This window comes from Phalangium opilio, unplaced genomic scaffold, assembly GCF_054372755.1.
Source record: "Phalangium opilio isolate 3A_F unplaced genomic scaffold, DU_Popi_V2 ptg000009l_1, whole genome shotgun sequence".
Classification (NCBI taxonomy): Eukaryota; Metazoa; Arthropoda; class Arachnida; order Opiliones; family Phalangiidae; genus Phalangium; species Phalangium opilio.
This window is the reverse complement of record NW_028324146.1, coordinates 591,522-617,952: the sequence shown is the minus strand read 5'-3', so window position 1 is coordinate 617,952 and position 26,431 is coordinate 591,522. Positions and strand designations below refer to the sequence as shown.

At 41.9% G+C, this 26,431-nt stretch overlaps 1 protein-coding gene and 1 long non-coding RNA gene across 7 annotated transcripts; one reads left to right on the top strand and one right to left on the bottom strand.

Annotated features, from left to right (window-relative positions):
• The first annotated feature begins 587 nt into the window (after positions 1 to 587).
• LOC149712181 (protein lifeguard 1-like) lies at positions 588 to 25,310 on the top strand. Of its 4 annotated transcripts, none has more exons than XR_016370303.1 (12): positions 588 to 741; positions 1,347 to 1,471; positions 10,666 to 10,744; positions 10,821 to 10,874; positions 10,946 to 11,036; positions 11,177 to 11,214; positions 11,306 to 11,351; positions 11,427 to 11,468; positions 14,332 to 14,415; positions 14,492 to 14,539; positions 20,393 to 21,700; positions 24,945 to 25,310. XR_016370303.1 is itself a non-coding variant. In XM_089844987.1 (12 exons), exons 2-11 carry the CDS (start codon positions 1,396 to 1,398, stop codon positions 16,274 to 16,276), a joined length of 714 nt encoding a protein of 237 aa, XP_089701113.1. In that variant the 5' UTR covers positions 588 to 741; positions 1,347 to 1,395; the 3' UTR covers positions 16,277 to 16,307; positions 20,393 to 20,534. The 4 variants fall into 4 exon arrangements, 3 of the variants coding, with proteins under 3 accessions (XP_089701113.1, XP_089701124.1, XP_089701120.1); XM_089844987.1 differs by lacking the exon at positions 24,945 to 25,310 and adding an exon at positions 16,121 to 16,307 and having other exon boundaries at positions 20,393 to 20,534; XM_089844998.1 differs by lacking the exons at positions 588 to 741; positions 24,945 to 25,310 and adding exons at positions 864 to 1,019; positions 16,121 to 16,307 and having other exon boundaries at positions 20,393 to 20,534.
• On the bottom strand, positions 22,381 to 23,875 carry LOC149712182 (uncharacterized). 3 transcript variants are annotated; one of them, XR_016370327.1, is made up of 5 exons: positions 23,682 to 23,875; positions 23,358 to 23,607; positions 23,238 to 23,276; positions 22,651 to 22,746; positions 22,381 to 22,582 (listed from the first exon to the last, which is right to left on the bottom strand). It is a non-coding gene; the product is annotated as an uncharacterized LOC149712182 (long non-coding RNA). The 3 variants fall into 3 exon arrangements; XR_016370324.1 differs by having other exon boundaries at positions 22,651 to 23,276; positions 23,682 to 23,862; XR_016370325.1 differs by lacking the exon at positions 23,682 to 23,875 and having other exon boundaries at positions 22,651 to 23,276; positions 23,358 to 23,629.
• Positions 25,311 to 26,431: the final 1,121 nt, after the last annotated feature.

Genomic DNA, 26,431 nt, shown 5'->3' with positions numbered 1-26,431 from the left:
AATCACCGCCCGGTGACTCGAGCGCCATCTGACGGTGATCCTCCAAACTTTCTTAAGTTACCCAGTCAGCACGCACAAAGCTAGGTTACTTAGTGACCTAGTGTTGTAACAGAGTATGTACAGAATAAGCTGTCGTTAGAAATAGGGAGTTGCCTATCCTATAGCGTGAAAACAATTTTCCTCATGCGCAATCTTTATCCATGGTTGTATCGTCTGATCTGAAAGAGCTTTAAGACGTTCCTGAAAATTTATTGCTACTCCCGTAAAACTACTCCACGGCAGGCTGGGAAATAGCACACTTCCTCTGGTCCAAAACCAGTTTATTAATTGCTTGGACTAGTTTTTTAATTCAAGAAGTGGGGGTTACTGATCCTCGGGACCAGTTTATTAATTACAAATCTATTGGAGAGCAAAGGCTGGGACCAGTCCGGAGACCAGTAAATTATTTCAGACACTAGGGGGTCACTGGTCCAAAGGACTAGTTTAAAAGATATCCTTATTTCCCAGCCTGCTCCACGGCCGTCGCCTTGAGTCCGTGACATCACGTGAGACGGTAAATGACGTCGTTATTTGTGATTGCGCCATATCATGTGAGGCTTATCAGCTGTCTGCTAGTTCCGTAACTTCATTCCAGAATTTTCTGTCGTGGAGCTGTCTGTGTTGTCGTTCCGAGTAGTTCTTCTATCAAGCGGTATATTTGATTAAAATCACACCGGTCGACTAAATTAATTAATTGAAGAGGTAAATGAATCATTTATTTGTAATAGAGGTGCTGTTAAATTAAACTATAAGTAGCGGAATAGTTCTTATTCTTTCTGTAATGGTAACCAAGGCCCATCTTCGAATTCAACCCGGAAATTTTTGCAATTAAGTTTTAGTTTCAGTTTTTTTAAGATACATTGCACCATTTACGTCATTGTTGCATAACATTTTCATTAATTATTATGGCCCACTTCATTATGAATTTTTAGGCAGAAATGCCTGAATTTAATCGGGAAATTTAGCAGTAATCCTTAGTGGTAGGGTTTTAATCCTTAGTGGTAGGGTTTGTCACATAATTTGAATTTGAAGGAAGTAACGAGTCATGACTAACGAACGTGTTACTTAGTTATTGCAACGGTTAATTGTTGGTTTAAATTACCAATTTTGAATCAAAAATATCTGGTTTTAATCGCGAAATTTAGCAGTAACAATTAGTTCTGTCTTGAAAGTTGAATTTTAATGTGGTAACGAGTGAGTTATGTTACGTAACAACTAGTGTTGCGTAGTTATTGCTATTAGTCTATTTTACGGTGAAAATAATGTCTTATTTACGTAATTTAAATTAGGTAATTTAACTTTTGCAGGTGTATTTAATCGTATGATCTGGTTTGAACAATATCATAAACATTCAAGATGAATCAATACGATTCAGAATCAAACTTTGCCGATGTTGGCTTGGATGCTTTTGGGGAAAAAGAAGTCAGAAGAGGTACGTTCTCGTATATTCTTACAAGGTGGTGACAATAACGGGTCTGGGAAAATAAAAATAGGCCTAATAGGTCCGGGGAAAGTCTGTAGGGTTGGGCGAATAGTACTTTTTAAGGTATTTGTCGAATACCAAATAGCTGTGTTTTTGGGACTTGGAATAGGAAAATGACCAAATAGTGTGAAGTTTAAAAACTATTCAACCAAATTTCAAATTTATAAATAATGGGGTACGGAACAGGGCCGGAAATAAGAAAAATTTCATATAGGACATGTGTCCAGTGACCCCCTGTTTGACTGGGAAATTTATAGGACATTGTCCACTGGAGTTTGCAAAAATAGTGTCGGATCTTCATAGTCAAGGTATCAAAACTTGGGAAAATTTATTGGTCAAAATGTCCAGTGACCCCCTTAGTTTTTGAAAAAATTATGGGACATTTTAAAATTTTATTGGACAATGTCCAGTGTCCTGTGCTTATTTCCGGCCCTGGTACGGAAGGGTACTTTTTAACACGTGACAACTTATTTTTGAACGAACCAATGGTTTATATTGATCAAAATTAGCTTAGTTGTCAATATATCCATGATACCATACTTTTTAATAGGTATACTGTAGTGATATGTTACAAGGAAGTTTACTATAGTTAGCTTCGCAGCGACTATTAAGTTGATAATACCCATTACCCCTTTAAACCTTCGACTGTCCTTGTTTATGAACCTCTAAAGACTCAGTGTCTGATTCCAGATATAGCCTCCTAGACCACGCGACTCGGTTAACGCGGCTAATACTTAACAGTAGCCACGTCAGAATTTTCAGGATGTGTCTGACAAAACTGCTCCATCGGGTGGTCACCCTGGTGGAGCAGAGCGAAAGGACTTGTAGTGGCGGAGGGGGCCCGAGTTCTGTGTGCTGGTTAGGGGGTTCCTTGGGTTCGCCCTTGGACCGGACCTTCCCTGCCCCATTGCACAAACGTTTTGCTCAGCCGCCTCGCCCCGTCCAGGTGTTGCTATGGCTCCCTAGCTCTTGGCAACCCTCTGGGGCCGCGGATACATTCTTTGGGCCTCCCTTCCCCTCTAGCCTTCTGCCGCCTTAGTCTGTCTTCTGACTGGGCTCGCCGCTGATGGTGTCCCGTTTCAGTCACCCGCTGGCTGAACCCGCGTGCCTTGACGGCTGTTCCGCAGGTACATTAGGGAATATGATGAACGACAATTGGGGGGGGGGCGCTAAGTGCAGCGCCTAATCAAATGTTCTGACATGCCGAGTCGCGTCATCTAAGAGGCCATGGTCATTAAACATTCACTTTCATATTGTTTTATCCGCTATAGAATAGTCGGTTTTCGAAACTTAATAGGCACCGTCCATAAACTACATCACACTCTTATTGAAGGGGGGGGGGTTGCAAGTTTGTAGTGGAGAGGGAGGGGTTCTTCGATGCGATGCGTGACGTCACATTTAACATTAATTTTATTACGAAGTAAGTCAGTAAGAGGCCGTTCGGCCGTCTTTTGTTATAGACACAGCATTTCAAAGTTCACCGTGGGAACGACCTCTTCGACAATTAATAAAATGCTTATTCCATCATCGAGCAGAAAATTTAAGCAATAATTTCAAACTTGCGCGTACGTGTAGCCAATTTAAATAGTGCATTTAAAATAAACAGGCCAGTTCAAGGCACTATTTAAATTGGCTACACGTACGCGTAATAACTGCTAAATGTGGAGTACGCGCAATGTCAGCTTAAAGGGACTGTAAAGAAGGCATGGGCGGGTGGGTAAAAAATATTTGAAATACGTCAGAGGCACCACGTGACCGAGGAGAGGCGTGGGTGGTTCAAAGAAGCTTAGTTCGTTTTATTTCGAAAACTACCACCACTTCATGGAATTGGCGCTGCAATCTCGCGAAAAACAAGGACTAGATGTTAACTAGTCCCACTCCACGACGAGTCTTTGTATCTTGGGCTCTTGGCATCACGCGATGTCTATGACGTATTTCAAATAATTTTTACCCACCCGCCCATGCCTTCTTTGCAGTCCCTTTAAACTCTATAATGTCACTGTTTATTCGCCACTACCATTAGCGTGGATGAATCGGATCCTCCTTCCGATTGAAACACGGTTTCGTTTCTTTCGCACATTTTTGAAATTTGAATCCCAAGCTCGATTAGACTAAGATTTTCGTGTGACAATGTCGAAAACTATTTAGTGTGCCCCTTTAACTAGGCTGTATAGTCTGCTACCACGAATTTTCTCGTGACGTCACACCCTCCTATCTCTTACCTCGGTTTTGGCGACCATATTGGAACGTGACGTCAATATTGGGGGCCTAAATTGTAGTGCTTAAGCTGACGACTTCCAATATGGTCGCCAAAACCGAGGTAAGAGATAGGAGGGTGTGACGTCACGAGAAAATTCGTGGTAGTAGACTATGGAAAAATTTTGGAAGCTTATAAAAAAGCACATCCAGACATTAAAGCTCTAAAGCTCAATCAGAGGCTAACGATATTTGCAAAAAGCTTATAACGGATGTGAACTTTGACTTTCAAGCCGAGCAAAATATTTCTGAGAAGAACCTGTTACACTCAAGAAGAAAGGGTCTCTTTTTAAATTAATTAAATCAATGAATTAAGACAAATCGTAGCGCGTTTGGGGGGGGGGGGTTTAAAGTAATGTGACGTGGTTTTAAGGGGAGGGGTCTGAGAAAACTTGACGAAACGTGATCTGGGGGGGGGGCCGGTGCGTGACGTAGTTTATTGACGGTCCCATATTTGGTATTCTAGAATTTTGAAAACCATTATTCTATTCGTCGGTGCGAATAGTAAACCTCAATTTTGTCCGACCAAATAGTAACGAATAGTCTGCACGGCCCTAGAAGTCTGGATATATTATATTGTTACGTAGGAATTAGTAACGAGACGGAGTTTCTAACTTTAACTTTACAATTTTATTAACGCTAGGCGGGAAATATACAATAGGCCGTAGTAATACTAAGCCTTGGACGGACGCGTGTAAAAGACCCGTGAACGCGACGGTACGAAATACTCCCGTACGGAGAAGGCTTTGGTAGGGACAGGACCTTTACGTTCCCGCTATCCTAACTAGGCCTAAAGGGTAAGAGCTAGCTTTTCCAGCCGGCGATCCTACCCCGTAGAAAGGCTTCGCTTATTCAGCGTTAGTCCCTTTAACCTCCGTAGCAAAGATCATTCTGGGGTCTGGCTTTGAGCCGGGCTGCCTTTTATACCTAGCGGGAGGAGTGACGAGCACTTTTGGGGTGTCTTATGGGACATATTTCCCTGTCTGTCTTTTACACGCTGCCGTCCGAGGCGGGCGTGACAGCTCCCCCGGAAGGGAAGAGCCGTCCACGGCGAAAAATAAGATAAGAATCAAAAATTACATGGGTAAAAAATGATACAATAACATAAACAAAACATGATGATGATAAGTGACGCGATCCGAGCGGGATCGTAGTCCAGTCTCCAGATCACATGGAATGGGTGTTTTCCCCGTATTTAGAACACTGCATGGCGGGGTTATGGTAACGACGTTGAAAAGTTTGGTAGGTCCTGGCGGAGAGTGAGAGCAGCGAGGGCCGCAGTGACGGCGGCGGTGATGTCTGCAGCGGTAGCCATAGTAATGGATTTTGTCCCTGCCAGGGGAGGTGCTTTGGAGCGGACCTCTACGGCTTTTCGTCGAGTAGGTTCCTTAGAGTACGGGCCGAACTCTGGAATTAGTTGAAGATGCCTTCTGGAGCGGCGGGGGGAAGTTTCCGTAACTAAAAGATTGTTTCTCGGTAGAGCAATCCCGGGAACGGTATCGTTGTACCCTTCGGCCTTCGTAGTCCGTATATTCTTCGGTATCTGACGATAGACTCATGCGGTAGATAGCGACGGAGGGATGGGAAGAGTGCCCGGCGCCTCCACCAGTTGTTACGTAGGAATTAGTAACGAGACGGAGTTTCTAACTTTAACTTTACAATTTTATTAACGCTAGGCGGGAAATATACAATAGGCCGTAGTAATACTAAGCCTTGGACGGACGCGTGTAAAAGACCCGTGAACGCGACGGTACGAAATACTCCCGTACGGAGAAGGCTTTGGTAGGGACAGGACCTTTACGTTCCCGCTATCCTAACTAGGCCTAAAGGGTAAGAGCTAGCTTTTCCAGCCGGCGATCCTACCCCGTAGAAAGGCTTCGCTTATTCAGCGTTAGTCCCTTTAACCTCCGTAGCAAAGATCATTCTGGGGTCTGGCTTTGAGCCGGGCTGCCTTTTATACCTAGCGGGAGGAGTGACGAGCACTTTTGGGGTGTCTTATGGGACATATTTCCCTGTCTGTCTTTTACACGCTGCCGTCCGAGGCGGGCGTGACAGCTCCCCCGGAAGGGAAGAGCCGTCCACGGCGAAAAATAAGATAAGAATCAAAAATTACATGGGTAAAAAATGATACAATAACATAAACAAAACATGATGATGATAAGTGACGCGATCCGAGCGGGATCGTAGTCCAGTCTCCAGATCACATGGAATGGGTGTTTTCCCCGTATTTAGAACACTGCATGGCGGGGTTATGGTAACGACGTTGAAAAGTTTGGTAGGTCCTGGCGGAGAGTGAGAGCAGCGAGGGCCGCAGTGACGGCGGCGGTGATGTCTGCAGCGGTAGCCATAGTAATGGATTTTGTCCCTGCCAGGGGAGGTGCTTTGGAGCGGACCTCTACGGCTTTTCGTCGAGTAGGTTCCTTAGAGTACGGGCCGAACTCTGGAATTAGTTGAAGATGCCTTCTGGAGCGGCGGGGGGAAGTTTCCGTAACTAAAAGATTGTTTCTCGGTAGAGCAATCCCGGGAACGGTATCGTTGTACCCTTCGGCCTTCGTAGTCCGTATATTCTTCGGTATCTGACGATAGACTCATGCGGTAGATAGCGACGGAGGGATGGGAAGAGTGCCCGGCGCCTCCACCAGTTGTTACGTAGGAATTAGTAACGAGACGGAGTTTCTAACTTTAACTTTACAATTTTATTAACGCTAGGCGGGAAATATACAATAGGCCGTAGTAATACTAAGCCTTGGACGGACGCGTGTAAAAGACCCGTGAACGCGACGGTACGAAATACTCCCGTACGGAGAAGGCTTTGGTAGGGACAGGACCTTTACGTTCCCGCTATCCTAACTAGGCCTAAAGGGTAAGAGCTAGCTTTTCCAGCCGGCGATCCTACCCCGTAGAAAGGCTTCGCTTATTCAGCGTTAGTCCCTTTAACCTCCGTAGCAAAGATCATTCTGGGGTCTGGCTTTGAGCCGGGCTGCCTTTTATACCTAGCGGGAGGAGTGACGAGCACTTTTGGGGTGTCTTATGGGACATATTTCCCTGTCTGTCTTTTACACGCTGCCGTCCGAGGCGGGCGTGACAGCTCCCCCGGAAGGGAAGAGCCGTCCACGGCGAAAAATAAGATAAGAATCAAAAATTACATGGGTAAAAAATGATACAATAACATAAACAAAACATGATGATGATAAGTGACGCGATCCGAGCGGGATCGTAGTCCAGTCTCCAGATCACATGGAATGGGTGTTTTCCCCGTATTTAGAACACTGCATGGCGGGGTTATGGTAACGACGTTGAAAAGTTTGGTAGGTCCTGGCGGAGAGTGAGAGCAGCGAGGGCCGCAGTGACGGCGGCGGTGATGTCTGCAGCGGTAGCCATAGTAATGGATTTTGTCCCTGCCAGGGGAGGTGCTTTGGAGCGGACCTCTACGGCTTTTCGTCGAGTAGGTTCCTTAGAGTACGGGCCGAACTCTGGAATTAGTTGAAGATGCCTTCTGGAGCGGCGGGGGGAAGTTTCCGTAACTAAAAGATTGTTTCTCGGTAGAGCAATCCCGGGAACGGTATCGTTGTACCCTTCGGCCTTCGTAGTCCGTATATTCTTCGGTATCTGACGATAGACTCATGCGGTAGATAGCGACGGAGGGATGGGAAGAGTGCCCGGCGCCTCCACCAGTTGTTACGTAGGAATTAGTAACGAGACGGAGTTTCTAACTTTAACTTTACAATTTTATTAACGCTAGGCGGGAAATATACAATAGGCCGTAGTAATACTAAGCCTTGGACGGACGCGTGTAAAAGACCCGTGAACGCGACGGTACGAAATACTCCCGTACGGAGAAGGCTTTGGTAGGGACAGGACCTTTACGTTCCCGCTATCCTAACTAGGCCTAAAGGGTAAGAGCTAGCTTTTCCAGCCGGCGATCCTACCCCGTAGAAAGGCTTCGCTTATTCAGCGTTAGTCCCTTTAACCTCCGTAGCAAAGATCATTCTGGGGTCTGGCTTTGAGCCGGGCTGCCTTTTATACCTAGCGGGAGGAGTGACGAGCACTTTTGGGGTGTCTTATGGGACATATTTCCCTGTCTGTCTTTTACACGCTGCCGTCCGAGGCGGGCGTGACAGCTCCCCCGGAAGGGAAGAGCCGTCCACGGCGAAAAATAAGATAAGAATCAAAAATTACATGGGTAAAAAATGATACAATAACATAAACAAAACATGATGATGATAAGTGACGCGATCCGAGCGGGATCGTAGTCCAGTCTCCAGATCACATGGAATGGGTGTTTTCCCCGTATTTAGAACACTGCATGGCGGGGTTATGGTAACGACGTTGAAAAGTTTGGTAGGTCCTGGCGGAGAGTGAGAGCAGCGAGGGCCGCAGTGACGGCGGCGGTGATGTCTGCAGCGGTAGCCATAGTAATGGATTTTGTCCCTGCCAGGGGAGGTGCTTTGGAGCGGACCTCTACGGCTTTTCGTCGAGTAGGTTCCTTAGAGTACGGGCCGAACTCTGGAATTAGTTGAAGATGCCTTCTGGAGCGGCGGGGGGAAGTTTCCGTAACTAAAAGATTGTTTCTCGGTAGAGCAATCCCGGGAACGGTATCGTTGTACCCTTCGGCCTTCGTAGTCCGTATATTCTTCGGTATCTGACGATAGACTCATGCGGTAGATAGCGACGGAGGGATGGGAAGAGTGCCCGGCGCCTCCACCAGTTGTTACGTAGGAATTAGTAACGAGACGGAGTTTCTAACTTTAACTTTACAATTTTATTAACGCTAGGCGGGAAATATACAATAGGCCGTAGTAATACTAAGCCTTGGACGGACGCGTGTAAAAGACCCGTGAACGCGACGGTACGAAATACTCCCGTACGGAGAAGGCTTTGGTAGGGACAGGACCTTTACGTTCCCGCTATCCTAACTAGGCCTAAAGGGTAAGAGCTAGCTTTTCCAGCCGGCGATCCTACCCCGTAGAAAGGCTTCGCTTATTCAGCGTTAGTCCCTTTAACCTCCGTAGCAAAGATCATTCTGGGGTCTGGCTTTGAGCCGGGCTGCCTTTTATACCTAGCGGGAGGAGTGACGAGCACTTTTGGGGTGTCTTATGGGACATATTTCCCTGTCTGTCTTTTACACGCTGCCGTCCGAGGCGGGCGTGACAGCTCCCCCGGAAGGGAAGAGCCGTCCACGGCGAAAAATAAGATAAGAATCAAAAATTACATGGGTAAAAAATGATACAATAACATAAACAAAACATGATGATGATAAGTGACGCGATCCGAGCGGGATCGTAGTCCAGTCTCCAGATCACATGGAATGGGTGTTTTCCCCGTATTTAGAACACTGCATGGCGGGGTTATGGTAACGACGTTGAAAAGTTTGGTAGGTCCTGGCGGAGAGTGAGAGCAGCGAGGGCCGCAGTGACGGCGGCGGTGATGTCTGCAGCGGTAGCCATAGTAATGGATTTTGTCCCTGCCAGGGGAGGTGCTTTGGAGCGGACCTCTACGGCTTTTCGTCGAGTAGGTTCCTTAGAGTACGGGCCGAACTCTGGAATTAGTTGAAGATGCCTTCTGGAGCGGCGGGGGGAAGTTTCCGTAACTAAAAGATTGTTTCTCGGTAGAGCAATCCCGGGAACGGTATCGTTGTACCCTTCGGCCTTCGTAGTCCGTATATTCTTCGGTATCTGACGATAGACTCATGCGGTAGATAGCGACGGAGGGATGGGAAGAGTGCCCGGCGCCTCCACCAGTTGTTACGTAGGAATTAGTAACGAGACGGAGTTTCTAACTTTAACTTTACAATTTTATTAACGCTAGGCGGGAAATATACAATAGGCCGTAGTAATACTAAGCCTTGGACGGACGCGTGTAAAAGACCCGTGAACGCGACGGTACGAAATACTCCCGTACGGAGAAGGCTTTGGTAGGGACAGGACCTTTACGTTCCCGCTATCCTAACTAGGCCTAAAGGGTAAGAGCTAGCTTTTCCAGCCGGCGATCCTACCCCGTAGAAAGGCTTCGCTTATTCAGCGTTAGTCCCTTTAACCTCCGTAGCAAAGATCATTCTGGGGTCTGGCTTTGAGCCGGGCTGCCTTTTATACCTAGCGGGAGGAGTGACGAGCACTTTTGGGGTGTCTTATGGGACATATTTCCCTGTCTGTCTTTTACACGCTGCCGTCCGAGGCGGGCGTGACAATATACTAGCTGTTACTGGTGGGCGGTCGCTCGCGTGTAATGAGAACTTCCATCAAAATGACATAAAGAATGGGTAGATTTTACTGCTTCGACTAGGAGCGAAGGCACTCGGCGTTGCCCGTCAGCCCCTAGGGATGCATTTTTTATTACTTTTCATGCGGACATTATTCCATAAAGAAGGTTTTTAAGTTTTTGGCCGCCATTTAAAATGATGGCGACAAATCGAACCCAAAGGACCATTCAGCCCGTCTATAGGTTAAAGGAAACCTGTGTACTAAATATTTGCAAAATCAGTTGAAACACGCGGACTTTGTTGCGTAGAGAAGATTTTTTTTTACATTTCTGGACGCCATTTTTTAAGATGGCGGCGGATTGGGGGGAAATCTTTCTTAGTACGCGCCTACTACTTATGAGTAACGTTCCTGCAAATTTTCAGCCTTCTAGGGCAAGCGGTTTGGGCTGGGCGTTGATTATCAGTCAGTCTGTCAGTCAGTCAGGACTTTGATTTATATAGATATAGATATCAACTAATTTAAAAATAGGCGATATTAGTTATGGAATTTAAAAATTAGGCCAACAAGGTTATTTTAGAAATCAGGAAATATAAAAATGTAGGATTGGTTCATTAATGTCAGGGAAAAGTCAAGAATGTCAGTGAATTTAAATCTGAAAATGATTTCAAATTTTCATGGCAATTGCAGGTTTCATCCGCAAGGTTTATGGAATCTTGATGGTGCAACTCTCCATCACGTTTGCGTTTATTTGCGTCTTTCTATACGTGTAAGTTTAGATAAAGTTTACAATAGCAGATTGCCGTTTATTGCAGCGAGCGTAAGCTATTATTTTTTTTTTGCAGGGATTCCGTCAAATTATACGCCCATCAAAATGTCTGGCTGGTTTGGTTTGCTTTGTAAGTATTGATACGCGCATATGTGCAATGTTTCGGCAATATTGCTATAAATGTTGCTTAATTTTTAAAAGTGCGGTTGTGATAGTCATGATGATAGTGTTGGCTTGTTGCGGAAACGTCAGGAGGATGCATCCGTGGAATCTCATATGCCTCTTCATCTTTGTAAGTCTAATTATTTATTGCGGCTAATTGCGGTGCAAAAAATAGAGCAATTGAGCAATTATGGTGTTAAGATAAATTGAAGATCACCTGATCTGTATTAAAATTGCAATGCAAGAATATATATTTTTATTTAATTGCAGACACTGGCGGAATCATTGCTGCTGGGATGTACAGCCAGGTTCGTACGCTGCAATTTTCAAACCAACCATACTTTTTAAAATTGCCGCTATTATTTCAACATTTATATTTTTATTCTGTTTTAATTTCAGTCGATATGATGCGGATGAAGTCATGATTGCCGTTGGAATTTGCGCGGTAAGACGCACCTCTTAATTGCGCCATTGTTGCCGCCCATTTGCTTAAATTATTTTCTTCTCTTTTCACTCGCAGTTTATATCGTTGGCGCTGACTCTCTTTGCATTCCAAACAAAGGTCAGTAAAAAAAATTAACTATTCTCGAGTATTAGGCTTGACCATTTTCGAGTATTAGGCTTGACCATTTTCGAGTATTAGGCTTGACCATTTTCGAGTATTAGGCTTGACCATTTTCGAGTATTAGGCTTGACCATTTTCGAGTATTAGGCTTGACCATTTTCGAGTATTAGGCTTGTCCATTTTCGAGCATTAGGCTCGACCATTTTCGAGCATTAGGCTCGACCATTTTCGAGCATTAGGCTCGACCATTTTCGAGTATTAGGCTTGACCATTTTCGAGTAATAGGCTTGACCATTTTCGAGCATTAGGCTCGACCATTTTCGAGCATTAGGCTCGACCATTTTCGAGTATTAGGCTCGACCATTTTCGAGTATTAGGCTCGACCATTTTCGAGTATTAGGCTCGACCATTTTCGAGCATTAGGCTCGACCATTTTCGAGTATTAGGCTCGACCATTTTCGAGTATTAGGCTCGACCATTTTCGAGTATTAGGCTCGACCATTTTCGAGCATTAGGCTCGACCATTTTCGAGTATTAGGCTTGACCATTTTCGAGCATTAGGCTCGACCATTTTCGAGCATTAGGCTCGACCATTTTCGAGCATTAGGCTCGACCATTTTCGAGTATTAGGCTCGACCATTTTCGAGCATTAGGCTCGACCATTTTCGAGTATTAGGCTCGACCATTTTCGAGTATTAGGCTCGACCATTTTCGAGTATTAGGCTCGACCATTTTCGAGTATTAGGCTTGACCATTTTCGAGTATTAGGCTTGACCATTTTCGAGTATTAGGCTTGTCCATTTTCGAGTATTAGGCTCGACCATTTTCGAGCATTAGGCTCGACCATTTTCGAGCATTAGGCTCGACCATTTTCGAGTATTAGGCTTGACCATTTTCGAGTAATAGGCTTGACCATTTTCGAGCATTAGGCTCGACCATTTTCGAGCATTAGGCTCGACCATTTTCGAGTATTAGGCTCGACCATTTTCGAGTATTAGGCTCGACCATTTTCGAGTATTAGGCTCGACCATTTTCGAGCATTAGGCTCGACCATTTTCGAGTATTAGGCTCGACCATTTTCGAGTATTAGGCTCGACCATTTTCGAGTATTAGGCTCGACCATTTTCGAGCATTAGGCTCGACCATTTTCGAGTATTAGGCTTGACCATTTTCGAGCATTAGGCTCGACCATTTTCGAGCATTAGGCTCGACCATTTTCGAGCATTAGGCTCGACCATTTTCGAGTATTAGGCTCGACCATTTTCGAGCATTAGGCTCGACCATTTTCGAGTATTAGGCTCGACCATTTTCGAGTATTAGGCTCGACCATTTTCGAGTATTAGGCTCGACCATTTTCGAGCATTAGGCTCGACCATTTTCGAGTATTAGGCTTGACCATTTTCGAGTAATAGGCTTGACCATTTTCGAGCATTAGGCTCGACCATTTTCGAGCATTAGGCTCGACCATTTTCGAGTATTAGGCTCGACCATTTTCGAGTATTAGGCTCGACCATTTTCGAGTATTAGGCTCGACCATTTTCGAGCATTAGGCTCGACCATTTTCGAGCATTAGGCTCGACCATTTTCGAGTATTAGGCTCGACCATTTTCGAGTATTAGGCTCGACCATTTTCGAGTATTAGGCTCGACCATTTTCGAGCATTAGGCTCGACCATTTTCGAGTATTAGGCTTGACCATTTTCGAGCATTAGGCTCGACCATTTTCGAGCATTAGGCTCGACCATTTTCGAGCATTAGGCTCGACCATTTTCGAGTATTAGGCTCGACCATTTTCGAGCATTAGGCTCGACCATTTTCGAGTATTAGGCTCGACCATTTTCGAGCATTAGGCTCGACCATTTTCGAGTATTAGGCTCGACCATTTTCGAGTATTAGGCTCGACCATTTTCGAGCATTAGGCTCGACCATTTTCGAGTATTAGGCTCGACCATTTTCGAGTATTAGGCTCGACCATTTTCGAGTATTAGGCTCGACCATTTTCGAGTATTAGGCTCGACCATTTTCGAGCATTAGGCTCGACCATTTTCGAGTATTAGGCTTGACCATTTTCGAGCATTAGGCTCGACCATTTTCGAGCATTAGGCTCGACCATTTTCGAGCATTAGGCTCGACCATTTTCGAGCATTAGGCTCGACCATTTTCGAGTATTAGGCTCGACCATTTTCGAGTATTAGGCTCGACCATTTTCGAGTATTAGGCTCGACCATTTTCGAGCATTAGGCTCGACCATTTTCGAGTATTAGGCTCGACCATTTTCGAGTATTAGGCTCGACCATTTTCGAGTATTAGGCTCGACCATTTTCGAGCATTAGGCTCGACCATTTTCGAGTATTAGGCTTGACCATTTTCGAGCATTAGGCTCGACCATTTTCGAGCATTAGGCTCGACCATTTTCGAGCATTAGGCTCGACCATTTTCGAGTATTAGGCTCGACCATTTTCGAGCATTAGGCTCGACCATTTTCGAGTATTAGGCTCGACCATTTTCGAGTATTAGGCTCGACCATTCTCGAGCATTAGGCTCGACCATTTTCGAGCATTAGGCTCGACCATTCTCGAGCATTAGGCTCGACCATTCTCGAGCATTAGGCTCGACCATTTTCGAGTATTAGGCTCGACCATTTTCGAGCATTAGGCTCGACCATTCTCGAGCATTAGGCTCGACCATTTTCGAGCATTAGGCTCGACCATTCTCGAGCATTAGGCTCGACCATTCTCGAGTATTAGGCTCGACCATTCTCGAGCATTAGGCTCGACCATTCTCGAGTATTAGGCTTGATCGATTCTCGAGTATTAGGCTTGACGATTCTCGAATTTAATTTATTTATTTGATTAATTCAGATTGACTTCACGATGTGCGGTGGTTTTCTGTTTGTTGCGGTCCTCATCCTATGTCTCTTTGGAATTCTGGCCATCTTTCTACCCGTAAGAAACGCCTCTTAGCCAATTCACTCACGCGCCACTCAAAAGCAATTTCTAAAAATCGCGAATATAATTGCAGGTATTGCGCGTGGTTTACGCGTGCGCCGGAGCTCTCATCTTCTCTCTGGTAAGACGCCATTTTTTGAGGAAAAGTATCATTTGATAAAAACTAATTAGGGCTAGAATTGCTGAAAGGGCCGAAAATGAGGATGTTTTGCATGAATTCAGTAGGCGCAACAATCTTTGATAGAACCGTACTAGTTAGTAGCCAGCATGTCTTATTGCCAAATTGCCATGCTGCAAATTTAAAAACCTTAATCAATATTTTATTTGATACTAACGAGACCTCGCGTGGAAATAATCGAACCTTTTTTGCTTACACGCCCTCACGATAGGGTCTTATTCCAAAAGTTACCGCCGAAGTCGTACATCAGGTTCTATTGGCTATTTTGAGTTTAAAATGTTCCGTGACAATTTGCTATAAGAGCCAGCTTAAAAAAGTTATTTTATTGGTGTTTTAGGGATGATTCTCATTTCTCAATTAACCTGTTCAATTTCTTACGCTATAGAACTTTTTTGACTCAAAATGGCCCATAGAATCATGACCATTTTGAGTCTAAATTGTTCAATGACAATTTTCCCTAAGAGCCAGCTTGAAAAACAGTTATTTTTGTTGGTGTTTTAGGGAGGATTCTCAATTAATCTAGCATTGTCTGTTCAATTCCTTACGCTATAGCACATTTTTGACTCAAGATGGCCTATAGAATCATGACCATTTTGAGTCTAAAATGTTCAATGACAATTAACCCTAAGAGCCAGCTTAAAAAACAGTTATTTTTGTTGGTGTTTTAGGGAGGATTTTCAATTAATCTAGCATTGTCTGTTCAATTTCTTACGCTATAGAACATTTTTGACTCAAAATGGCCCATAGAAACATTCCACTGTACTTCGGTCCACCCACCCTGTATAATAAAATGGCCAGTCACGTAAACCGCCCAAAAAACGAGGCGGATTGAAAACGAATTGAGAGCCATCTAGTGAGTCAGGGAAACCTGGATAAGTTGGGGAAATGGAAAGTAGGGGGATAAATCAAAAATTTGAAGCTTTTTTTCTAAAATATCCTGGATTTTCTTGAAACCATGATTGCTTCGAGTAATGCTAAATATGAGGCAGGCGTCATCGTGAAGTGAACTCCCCTTAAAATGGTCAGGAATAAGCTCGAAGAGTCAGGGATTTTCAATTGAAAAATTCGTACAAACCCTGTGAGAAATATTTCCCAACTCTCTTGGAGGAATGGAATTGGGAATGATCCCCTTAAAAAATTGCTTTAAATTTTTCCTTCAAATACTTGCGTAGAAACGAACGCGAAGGGGATGGGGCTGCCATATTAGTCTCGTTCCGTCGCGCCAAGAAGCACTGCAAGCGGCAGTGTGAGTCGACTAGCCTCCAACTTGTTGCTCCATCTGGCGTTGCCCCTCAGGGAACTAGCCTAATATGGCGTTACTTTCTCGGCAAGTATTTGGAATGGAATGGTCTATTTGTCGCGATGCAAAACATCTTCATCCCGAACAAACAAACATATTCGTTGCGTCCCCGTTCTTTGGCAAACCATTTTCGTTTGGTCTGGTTAACATTGAAATCATTGCTTAATTAACATTACTTCTCTTTGACCGACGTCCCACCCACTCAATTCCAATTGCAACCTTAGTACATAGTGTTTGACACTCAAATGATGATGGGCGGCAACCACCGCTACAGCATATCTCCCGAAGAGTACATCTTCGCCGCTCTCAACCTCTACGTTGACATTATTCAACTCTTCACTTACATTCTACAAATTGTCGGATACGCCAGTTCCGACTGATATGTCAACCACCCTTTGCTCCGACTCGCTCGTACGTTCCGTACAAAACTATGTCACGCACAATCTACACACCTTGCTCTTTATTTATTTAAGCCTTGGTTAAAATAATGCATGTTAATCGCACGATGACTGTTTACACCATAGCTGCAATAAAAGTTTCGCTTCGTAATTGCGATTTTATGTTAAAACGCTTCTAAAGGCTATAGATAACGGCATTGTCACCAGAAATTTTCGATATACGAATATTAGCGATTCACACGGCGCGATATTAGTGTTAAAAAAAAAGTAGAGGTCAATTTTTAGAGGCGGAACGCAGCGCCATCTAAGAGACGCTAATATCATGGATAAAGAATGCGCGTCAGGTTGAAATTTGTTTTCACTCTATAGGATAGGCAACTCCCTTTCTCGGACGACAGCTTATTCTGTATATGCTCTGTTTACAACATCGGTTGTCAGTACGCGCAAAGCTAGGTCTCTATGTACCCTAGCTTTGTATGTGCTGACAAGACACGAAAAACTTCAGGATCTTCAGGATTTAAAATATCCGCGAGTTTTTTTAGCTCGAGTGCATGCACGGACCTCTAGGCCTTAGTTTCAAATATGTGTGAAATTTCCTACAGCCTACTACACGTACTTGAAACTAAGGCCTAGAGGTCCGTGCATGCACTCGAGCTAACTTAAACTCACGGATAACTTAAATCCTGAAGATCCTGAAGTTTTTCGTCTCTTGTCAGCACGTACAAAGCTAGCGTACATAGAGACCTAGGTTTGCGCGTGCTGACAAGCGATGTTGTAACAGAGTATATCCAGAATAAGCTGTCGTTCTAGATAAGGAATTGCCTATCCTGTAGAGTGAAAACAAATTTCAACCTCACGCAATGCGCATTCTTTATCCATGCTAATATCAAAAAGACGTGTTGAAAATTCGCTCCCTAAACAATTGGCCTTATTCCTATTAAGCGCCACTGGCGGAGGGTCTGGAAACTACTTCCATAGAGACTGGGTAACTTAGGAAGGTTCGCGGTATCACCGCCAGGTGGTTCGAGTGCCTCGTCGTCTGACGGTGATTTCGGGAACCTTCGTTAGTTGCACAGTCGCTGTGGGCGTGGTTTCCAGCCCCCCTTCGCCAATTTAAACCATTACCTTCGTACTTTCGCGCCTTTTTAACGTCATCGATCTCCCGTCCGCTAGGCGTACCATTTTTTCGAGCAGTCACTTTTTTTCGACACTTTTTGATGAAATCAGAAGACGTGCAGTCCCAGATTAATTAATTTATGCAGCGTTAATATATATATATATCGAAAGCTTGCGCTGACATTCAATTTTGGCAGAAGAACCACGTGATACGAAACGTATCTGTTAAAGGGAATAGGAGAGTTTCGTTTAAACTTCCTTATAAAGTTTTGGTAGTTTTAAATACTTGAAAATTGATAAAATGGTAAGCTAGGCCTCGTTAAAACGTTACAAGTGAAATCGAAACTATATCAAAAACGGGGAAAGAGCACTTGACTCCTTCTGTTGGGGGTGAAAGAGCACTTGACTCCTTCTGTTGGGGGTGAAAGATCTGTAGCTCGTGACTGCGGACGTATTCTCAATACATACAATGAGAATAATACTTGACTCCTTTAAAGGGAGGGTGAAGTGGGAAATCAAGTGATTTTTTATGAATTCTTCTATTAATTACAAGACCAGTCTGCGTAGTGAAACATCCAGGAAATACTTCCGAATGATTTTAAAATTCAAATTAGGTTCAGATTTTAAGGATATTTGAAATAAGGACCTCTGACCAATCGAGTAACGCCCTGCCTTCCTGTTAACAAAATTTTCAGTTGCACGTTCTACATCTCGTGCCACGATTATCACATCGCCCGCAAATTTTATCAAATTTAGCGAAAAATTTCATTCGACACGGAGTCTGCGTGCCGCGAGAATTTTGTTAACAGGATGGCAGGGCGTTACGCGATTGGTCAGAGGTCCTCATTTCAAATTATCCTTAAAATCTGAACCATATTTGAATTTTAAAATCATTCGGAGCTGGTATTTCCTGGATGTTTCACTACGCAGACTGACTGGTCTTATAATTAATAGAAGAATCGATAGAAAAAAATCACTTGATTTTACACTTCACCCTCCCTTTAATCATAGCCCACTCGATCACGCGCATCACGACGCGATCTTGAAATCAAATTATTATCTTGATTATTTGTTCAAAGAGAACTATTCCAAGATTTGTCCATCGGCAATACAGGAACTTGCGTGATTTCTTTTACGCGATGGTTCCGAGCGCCAAAATTGATAAATCCGTACCATTTGACCCTTGGCGCAGTGCCACCTAGTGACCACCTTCGTAGACTAGAGTTTTGGGAGGTTTAATTTTTTTTTCCACAATTATTTTAATTCATTTATTTATATTTTGGTTGCATTGACGTTGTGTTACATTTATGTTATTATTATTTCACCTTTTTACGTATTTGAACACGTGATATTTTTGTATAGACCCTTTCCAGAAAGGTAGCAAAAATTCGTTAATCATATCGTCTGCTTAAATAATAAAAAACTTAATTAATGGCGTAAGAACGAAAAGTATGTCATGCGCACTCCGCGTTATGTTGTGCGAGTACTCTAGTTTCGATCGGAGTATCAAAACTGGCTTCGAGTATCGAGTATCTAGATTAGGTCAAATTTTGTTCGGTGTTTGAGTAGGCCTATTTATCGAGTACAAAATATTTATTTGTCGAGTATTAATCTAGTAAAATTCTAGAAAATAACGAAGATGTTCAATTATCTAATATACAACAAGTTTGAAACATTGTTAATGAGCAATTAAACATTAAAGGGAATGAGAAGCTTCGTTTGAAAAACCTCTGATTTATGTAACAAAAGATAGAATTAATTTCTGTCAATTCAAAAATATCAAGCTTTTAATTCTCCCTCCGATTTCTGCTGTTTATTTGGTTGCATTTGAAAATGCTTCATACGAAATTATTTGAAATCCACTTTTTATGAAAGGCTAAAACGTTTCCCGTACTCTGACGTCACAGATATATTTTTTCACGCGAGATGGTGCTACTCTCTCCGCTATCGATCAGACCCAGAGTTTAGACTGGCGAGAAGCTCGAGACGCGTATAGGATTCCCGCGCTTTTTTTCTCAACGTCATAGTGACGTCATCAAACGGGCGAACAAGCTCGACAAGACAAAATTATTGATATATCGAAACTGAGTTTTCGTGATTCGATTTCAATGGATTTTAAAAATAGAAACTTTGGTTCAATTATATTTAAAACTTGATATTTTGAAAGTAGAGGATCGAAAGTGTAACATAATACCACTTTCGTGCTAAAACATGATATGAAATTGTAAATTCCCATTCCCTTTAAATGAGTTAATTTTAAAATTCTAGGAGAGCGGTAGCTCTCTTAGATAAGACTTCATACTGACTTTAATGTATAAGGATGGTTTTTTGATTGGATATAACTTTTTTTGTTTTGTATTAACTGTTTTGAAAAAATTCCACAGAACTACAATTCGGACCCTCAATATGTGGTTAAAATTTCAAAAAGATTCATTTAATAGTTTATTTTATAAAAAATAAAGTTGCTAAGGGTGGTTTTCATTTCCATAAAACTTTTACGATATTTTGATGAAAAACATAAAATTTTCCCATAGAAATAACATGGGAAAAAATTTTACAAATAACCATTTTGTGGCAGCCGTAATGCAATAACTATTCGGTTGTTTGACTTGAAAACGGTTTTAAACGAAAGCCTGGTATTTAGATTTTGTGCTTTCCAATTTTCATTAATTAGATTTAAGTTAATAAATGCTTATGATCGCATCGTCTGCTGAAGTTATAAGCCTTGGATTCGAGTATTTGTCTTGTATTTAAGAAGTTACAAAACTTCTCGAACTTTTCTCGAGTATTTCAATATGTGTTATCGAGTCCAGTACTAGAACTTAACGAGTACTCGCACACCAATAGTTATAAACAAACTCCAAAGGCCAAGGCCTGGTGCAGATGATTGTAATTATTATGGCATATCCTTATGGTTTCACGTCCCGTTCTGTAAGGGGTCTTTATTACGAATTAATTATTAACGAATATTTTGTTAATTAGTACTTAGTGTACGATACGCAGCTGATGATGGGTGGAAACCACGCCTATTCCATTTCTCCCGAAGAATACGTCTTCGCCGCTCTCAACCTTTACTTGGATATTATCAACCTATTTATATACATTCTACAAATTGTCGGAGCTGCTAGAAATTAGCGCTACTTAATTACTACCAAAAACAACCATACTAAAACTCCAACGAGAAATAATTAACTAAATTAAATTACTTAGATTAAAAATAACGTCAAATTCATAAACAAAATTATTTGTTAATTTTATTATAGAAGTTATAGGTTTAAATTGAGAAAGTTGACCATTTTGGAATTAGTGAAATCTAACCAATTAGCGGCCGCGATACCATGTAACTTTTCTGCTGACAGTCCGCGTTTTTGTACTGGCAGTCTCTGATTGGTTAGTATTCCCACGTGACTTTCTGCTGACAGCCCACGTGTTTGTACAGGCAGTCTCTGATTGGTTAGTATTCCCACGTGACTTTCTGCTGACAGCCCACGTGTTTGTACAGGCAGTCTCTGATTGGTTAGTATTCCCACGTGGCTTTCTGCTGACAGCCCACGTGTTTGTACAGGCAGTCTCTGATTGGTTAGTATTCCCACGTGACTTTCTGCTGACAGCCCACGTGTTTGTACTGGCAGTCTCTGATTGGTTAGTATTCCCACGTGACTTTCTGCTGACAGCCCACGTGTTTGTACTGGCAGTCTCTGATTGGTTAGTATTCCCTATGACGGTATTTTTTTAAATACAAGCTTCATTTATCAATTAAATAGACGTTAGGCTTAGCACTTCGTCAACTTTTTATTTTTTGCTATCGGAAGATGATTTTAATGCTATTTAATTAGTCTTAAGTAATTGAAAAATGGATGGTAGTCGATCTGATGGCTGTTTTTTGTTTTTATTTAACCTTCACACTTAAATTAAACTAAATCAAATAAAAATTAAAAACAACATTAACTCACAGGCCAGTAAAGGGAATTAAGCAAAAATTAACGGCAGTTTAATATTTTAAATATACCCAAAGTTAATCTCAAAGATGGCGGCTCATCTAATTAAATCTCAATTTGAATCTAAGCTAAAGTTTTGATATAAATGCCCGTCATTTCATTTGCTTCTAAATTTATCCAACCATGGTGCAATAATTCCAAGTTTAAAATCAAACGCAAGTTAGGTAACTTCCGCAGCTAACGATCAAGGAAACCAAAGTTAAAGTTGCTTTTTCATAAACACACGTGATTTCCTCTATAGAATATTAATTGTTTTGAGATTAATTCTTTCCGAGAAAACTAATTAATTAAGGTTATTAAAATTAAAATTTTTGACAAGGCCCCTAGTGGAAAAAATGATTGGAAACCAATTGGGAAAACGCAGTTCAGAAACCAATTGGGAACCAATAGGAAACCAATAGTGTTTTCGTCACATTTCCGATAGGATATACCAATTACTGACCGATAAGATTGACCAATTACCGACCGATAAGATTGACCAATTACCGACCGATAAGATTGACCAATTACCGACCGATAAGATTTACCAATTACCGACCGATAAGATTTACCAATTACCGACCGATAAGATTGACCAATTACCGACCCATTAGAATGACCAATTACCGACCCATTAGAATGACCAATTACCGACCCATAAGACTGACCAATTACCGACCCATAAGACTGACCAATTACCGACCCATAAGACTGACCAATTACCGACCCATAAGACTGACCAATTACCGACCCATAAGACTGACCAATTACCGACCCATAAGACTGACCAATTACCGACCCATAAGACTGACCAATTACCGACCCATAAGACTGACCAATTACCGACCCATAAGACTGACCAATTACCGACCCATAAGACTGACCAATTACCGACCCATAAGACTGACCAATTACCGACCCATAGGCTCACACAGAACATATGAAAATTAATTAATAATATGGCGAACAAACTAATTACCACAGGCTCCACAATACTAATAAAACCTTCACAATTGAAATATTTTATTTTAAAAAGGAATTTTTTTTTTTTTTTGGTTTTTTCAATTTGGCGCGCAATAATTTTTTTTCGCAAATCGGAAATTTTTTTGGGTCAGGGCGTGGTTCACTGCCTTAGCCGCCATCTCCTGGGCAGACTGATCTTTCCCCTTTTTCTTGGCGTAGTAGCGAACACTACCTGCAATAATAACAGTTACTATTGTATGATTGATACAAATTTTTAAGCTTTCATTTTTTTAAACTTACTCTTAATAGCCGAAACCTTTTGTGGAGTAAGAGATGGCCTCGCTTCTAACGCCTTAGTTTTTTTTGAACCTATTTGACGATGTTCCTGTCAAGCTTCTATAATGAAACTCCCCGTTAGATTTATTTGGAACACTTAGGATTGTGCAAAAGAGTTCAATTCATTTACACCTTATAACACTTTGTACATTCTGACATTTCAATATGAATTTGTGAGAAACTGAGAATGACACAAAAGCCTCCCAAAAAAAGCACACACACACCCACACCCACACTTGAAACATTAACATTAAAAATATGGCACAAGCAAAATGGTTTCAATCCACTTTTTTAATCTACAGAGTTTTTGAAAAACTATATGTTAAAGGGAGGGTAAGCGCGTTATGTAGGGGTGGAGCCTTTAGTAAGCTTCTCTCTTGCATTTTGATGGAAGATAAAATTCAGAGAGAAGCTTACTATTTTTGACTTGTATATGGATTTAAAAAACAAGTAATTTGATCTAAACAGATCCATGATAATTATGATGTGGAACTCATAATTTTTCCAAAGACCTATTCGCTTTTAAGAATTTAAGAGAAAAAATATCATACTTTTACTGCGCATCTCCTCGTCATCACTAGACATATCATCTGGTAACAATTTAAGAGTTAATTTATTAGAAATTGAGACTATATAGGGAAGTCTACTCTTGTGTGTTAGAAGAAACTTACCGTAATTTACTCTCACTAACCCACCATCTCTCATCATCCCTTGGGGCTCATGATCTCTTATGCCTTTGACTATCTCTTGAGGTTCATTATCACTAATCATCGTTTTACGTTCATCACTAATCATCGTCAATATAACTTATCAAAAATGTCTCGTTCATTTCTAATGAATACGTTTCTAAAGGATATCCACCACTTTTCTAAAGGTAAAAACTACTTTTATGTCGTTTTAGAGATTCTAAAAATTCAAACTCTGAAAACAAGGGCCAAGGCTTAGCGAGTAGCAGTACTTTAGAAGCTTCAAAAACGTGATAAAGTTGTTCTTACCATTAGAAAATTGCTGAATATCCTTTAGAAACCTATTTGAAGCAAGATTTAATCGGATTTCATGAATTAATTCCAATAATAACGCTGAAATTGAGTCGAGTTGAGTTTATCGAGCGTTGTAGCGGGCTAAACCTTGACCAGAGAAACGAGCATGGCCATGGAGGAAGGATACGAGCTATGGGCTCTTTAGGAGAGCCTGGAGGGGCCAACTAATAGGCGCGCGAGAAGCCAAAAAGGGTCACGGTGGCGCCGCCAGACGGCGAGTAAAGTAACTAAAGTTTTAATAAAAATTCAAAACCATGTCAAGAACAACAAATCGAAACATGTGGTTAATAATTGATTGCATCGCTCCTAACTCCAAAAATAATAAAGGAAATGCTAGAGATTTGTCTTTTTTCCGATTTCCCAAAAATACCTGTTTTTTCACACGTTATAGAGCCATAATTTGTTTGAACTTTAGTTACTTTACTCGCCGTCTGGCGGCGCCACCGTGACCCTTTTTGGCTTCTCGCGCGCCTACTAGTTGGCCTCTCCTATAGAGTCCAATAGAGTTCCCTGTTGGAAACCAATTGGAAATGAAAAGGACTTTAATTTGAAAACATGACCAATAGAGTTCCCTATTGGAAACCTATTGGGAATTAAAAGGAACTTAATTTGAAAACATGACCAATACATGTCCAATAGAGTTTCCTATTGGAAACCTATTGGGAATTAAAAGGAACTTAATTTGAAAACATGACCAATACATGTCCAATAGAGTTCCCTATTGGAAACCTATTGGGAATTAAAAGGAACTTAATTTGAAAACATGCCCAATACATGTCCAATAGAGTTCCCTATTGGAAACCTATTGGGAATTAAAAGGACCTTAATTTGCAAAAATGACCAATACATGTCCAATAGAGTTCCCTATTGGAAACCTATTGGATATGTAATGGTCTTGAAATGGCAAGAAACCCCAATTCATTCCCAATAGAATTTCCAATCGGATGGTTATCGGAATGAAATGGACTTCTATTGGCAGATCATTTCCTATAGGTCGCCAATAGAAATCTTCAAACACCAATAGGATCGAATTTGTCACCGATTGGTTTCCAATCATTTTTTCCACTAGGGGCTTAACATGAAACGTAAGTTACGTAACTTCCGCAGCTAACGATCGAGGAAACCAAAGTTAAAGTTGATTTTACATATAAACACGTGATTTCCTTTATAGAATATTAATTGTTTTGCGTTTAATTCCTTCTGAACTAATTAATTAAGGTTATTAAAATTAAAATTTTTGACAAGCACGACACGAATTAGGCATCTCGAATATCACTCTGTTCGGTTTCAAATAAATTTGTAAATAATTTTAGATAGATAAAACTTGTTGGAGGGAATGTAAAATAATATCTAATACATTATTGTAAATCTAATATATTTTGTATTATGTTCAATATTCACTCACTTATTGTAAGGTTTTTGGGGGAGGGTCATTTTGCTACGAGGTTCCTTTAAAATCATCACCTGTTTGTACACGACCTGTTTAGTTTGGAAATAATTCAATACGTATTCTACGCATGCGCGTGTTGAATTTTAGAGCTTATTAATTCATATTAATCCGTAGATTATAAATATTTTCACATGTATTCTATGGTGGTACAATTAATGGGAGAGGCTAATAGTTTGCCACGCCCATTTTATTCCTGTACATCGTATTCTGTGTAAAATTTTATAAATACTTATTATTTCCATGAAAGAGGGTATTGTACTATCACGAGATTTTTGTATTATACATATTGCGATGTGTTGAACCTGAATGGGAGGGGTTAAGCCTTTGCTCCGCCCACTTTAGCCCAGCACATTGGATTCCGAGTAAAAAAACTATGAATTTATATGGCATAAACTGGACATTTACCTCCATTATTGAGGGAGACCCTGTCCCGATCAAGACCTTCTTGTCGGTCTTTATTGCTTCCGATGGACATGAGGTGGATCCTGTATCAAAGGAGGAGATACACACCGCACAAAAGGACGACCCTCGGTGGTCCCCAATAATTACCCACCTAAAAAAGGGTCACGGACATGCTCAGTATCACCTGAAAGATGACCTTCTGTATCGCAATGGTACCCCTCATAAGTCGGCGAAGATCGTAATTCCGGAGTCTTTACATCCTCGTATCCTGGACCTGTACCACAACCATCCAACCGCTGGACACCGCGGTCGTTTGGCTACCGAACGTCGAATTATGGCCCGATATTACTTCCCTGGGTTCCGGTCTATCATCCATAGGTATGTCCAGCATTGTCTCATATGCCAACAGTATAAGTCCTGTAACACCCAACCTGCCGGGAAGATGATTTCGAACACCACTACGTATGGACCGAACCAGTTGGTTGGCATTGATATGATGGGTCCTCTTCCGACCACTCAGAGGCAGAATCGATTCCTCGTCGTCATTGTTGACTACTTTACGAAATACGTCGAATTGACAGCCGTACGCAACATCACGGCGATAACCGTTGGGAATGTTTTCATGAAATACGTCTCTCGTCATGGTTCACCGGAGGCTGTCTGTTCGGATAACGGAGCCCAGTTTACTTCTGCCTTATGGTCCTCTATGTGCAGTTTAATGAAGGTTAAGACGAAATTCACCACACCATATCATCCCCAGACGAACCTCACCGAGCGGGTCAATCGAGTGTTGGGTGAGATGATGAGTATGTATGTTGGGAACTGTCATAACCGTTGGGACTTAGGGTTGGAA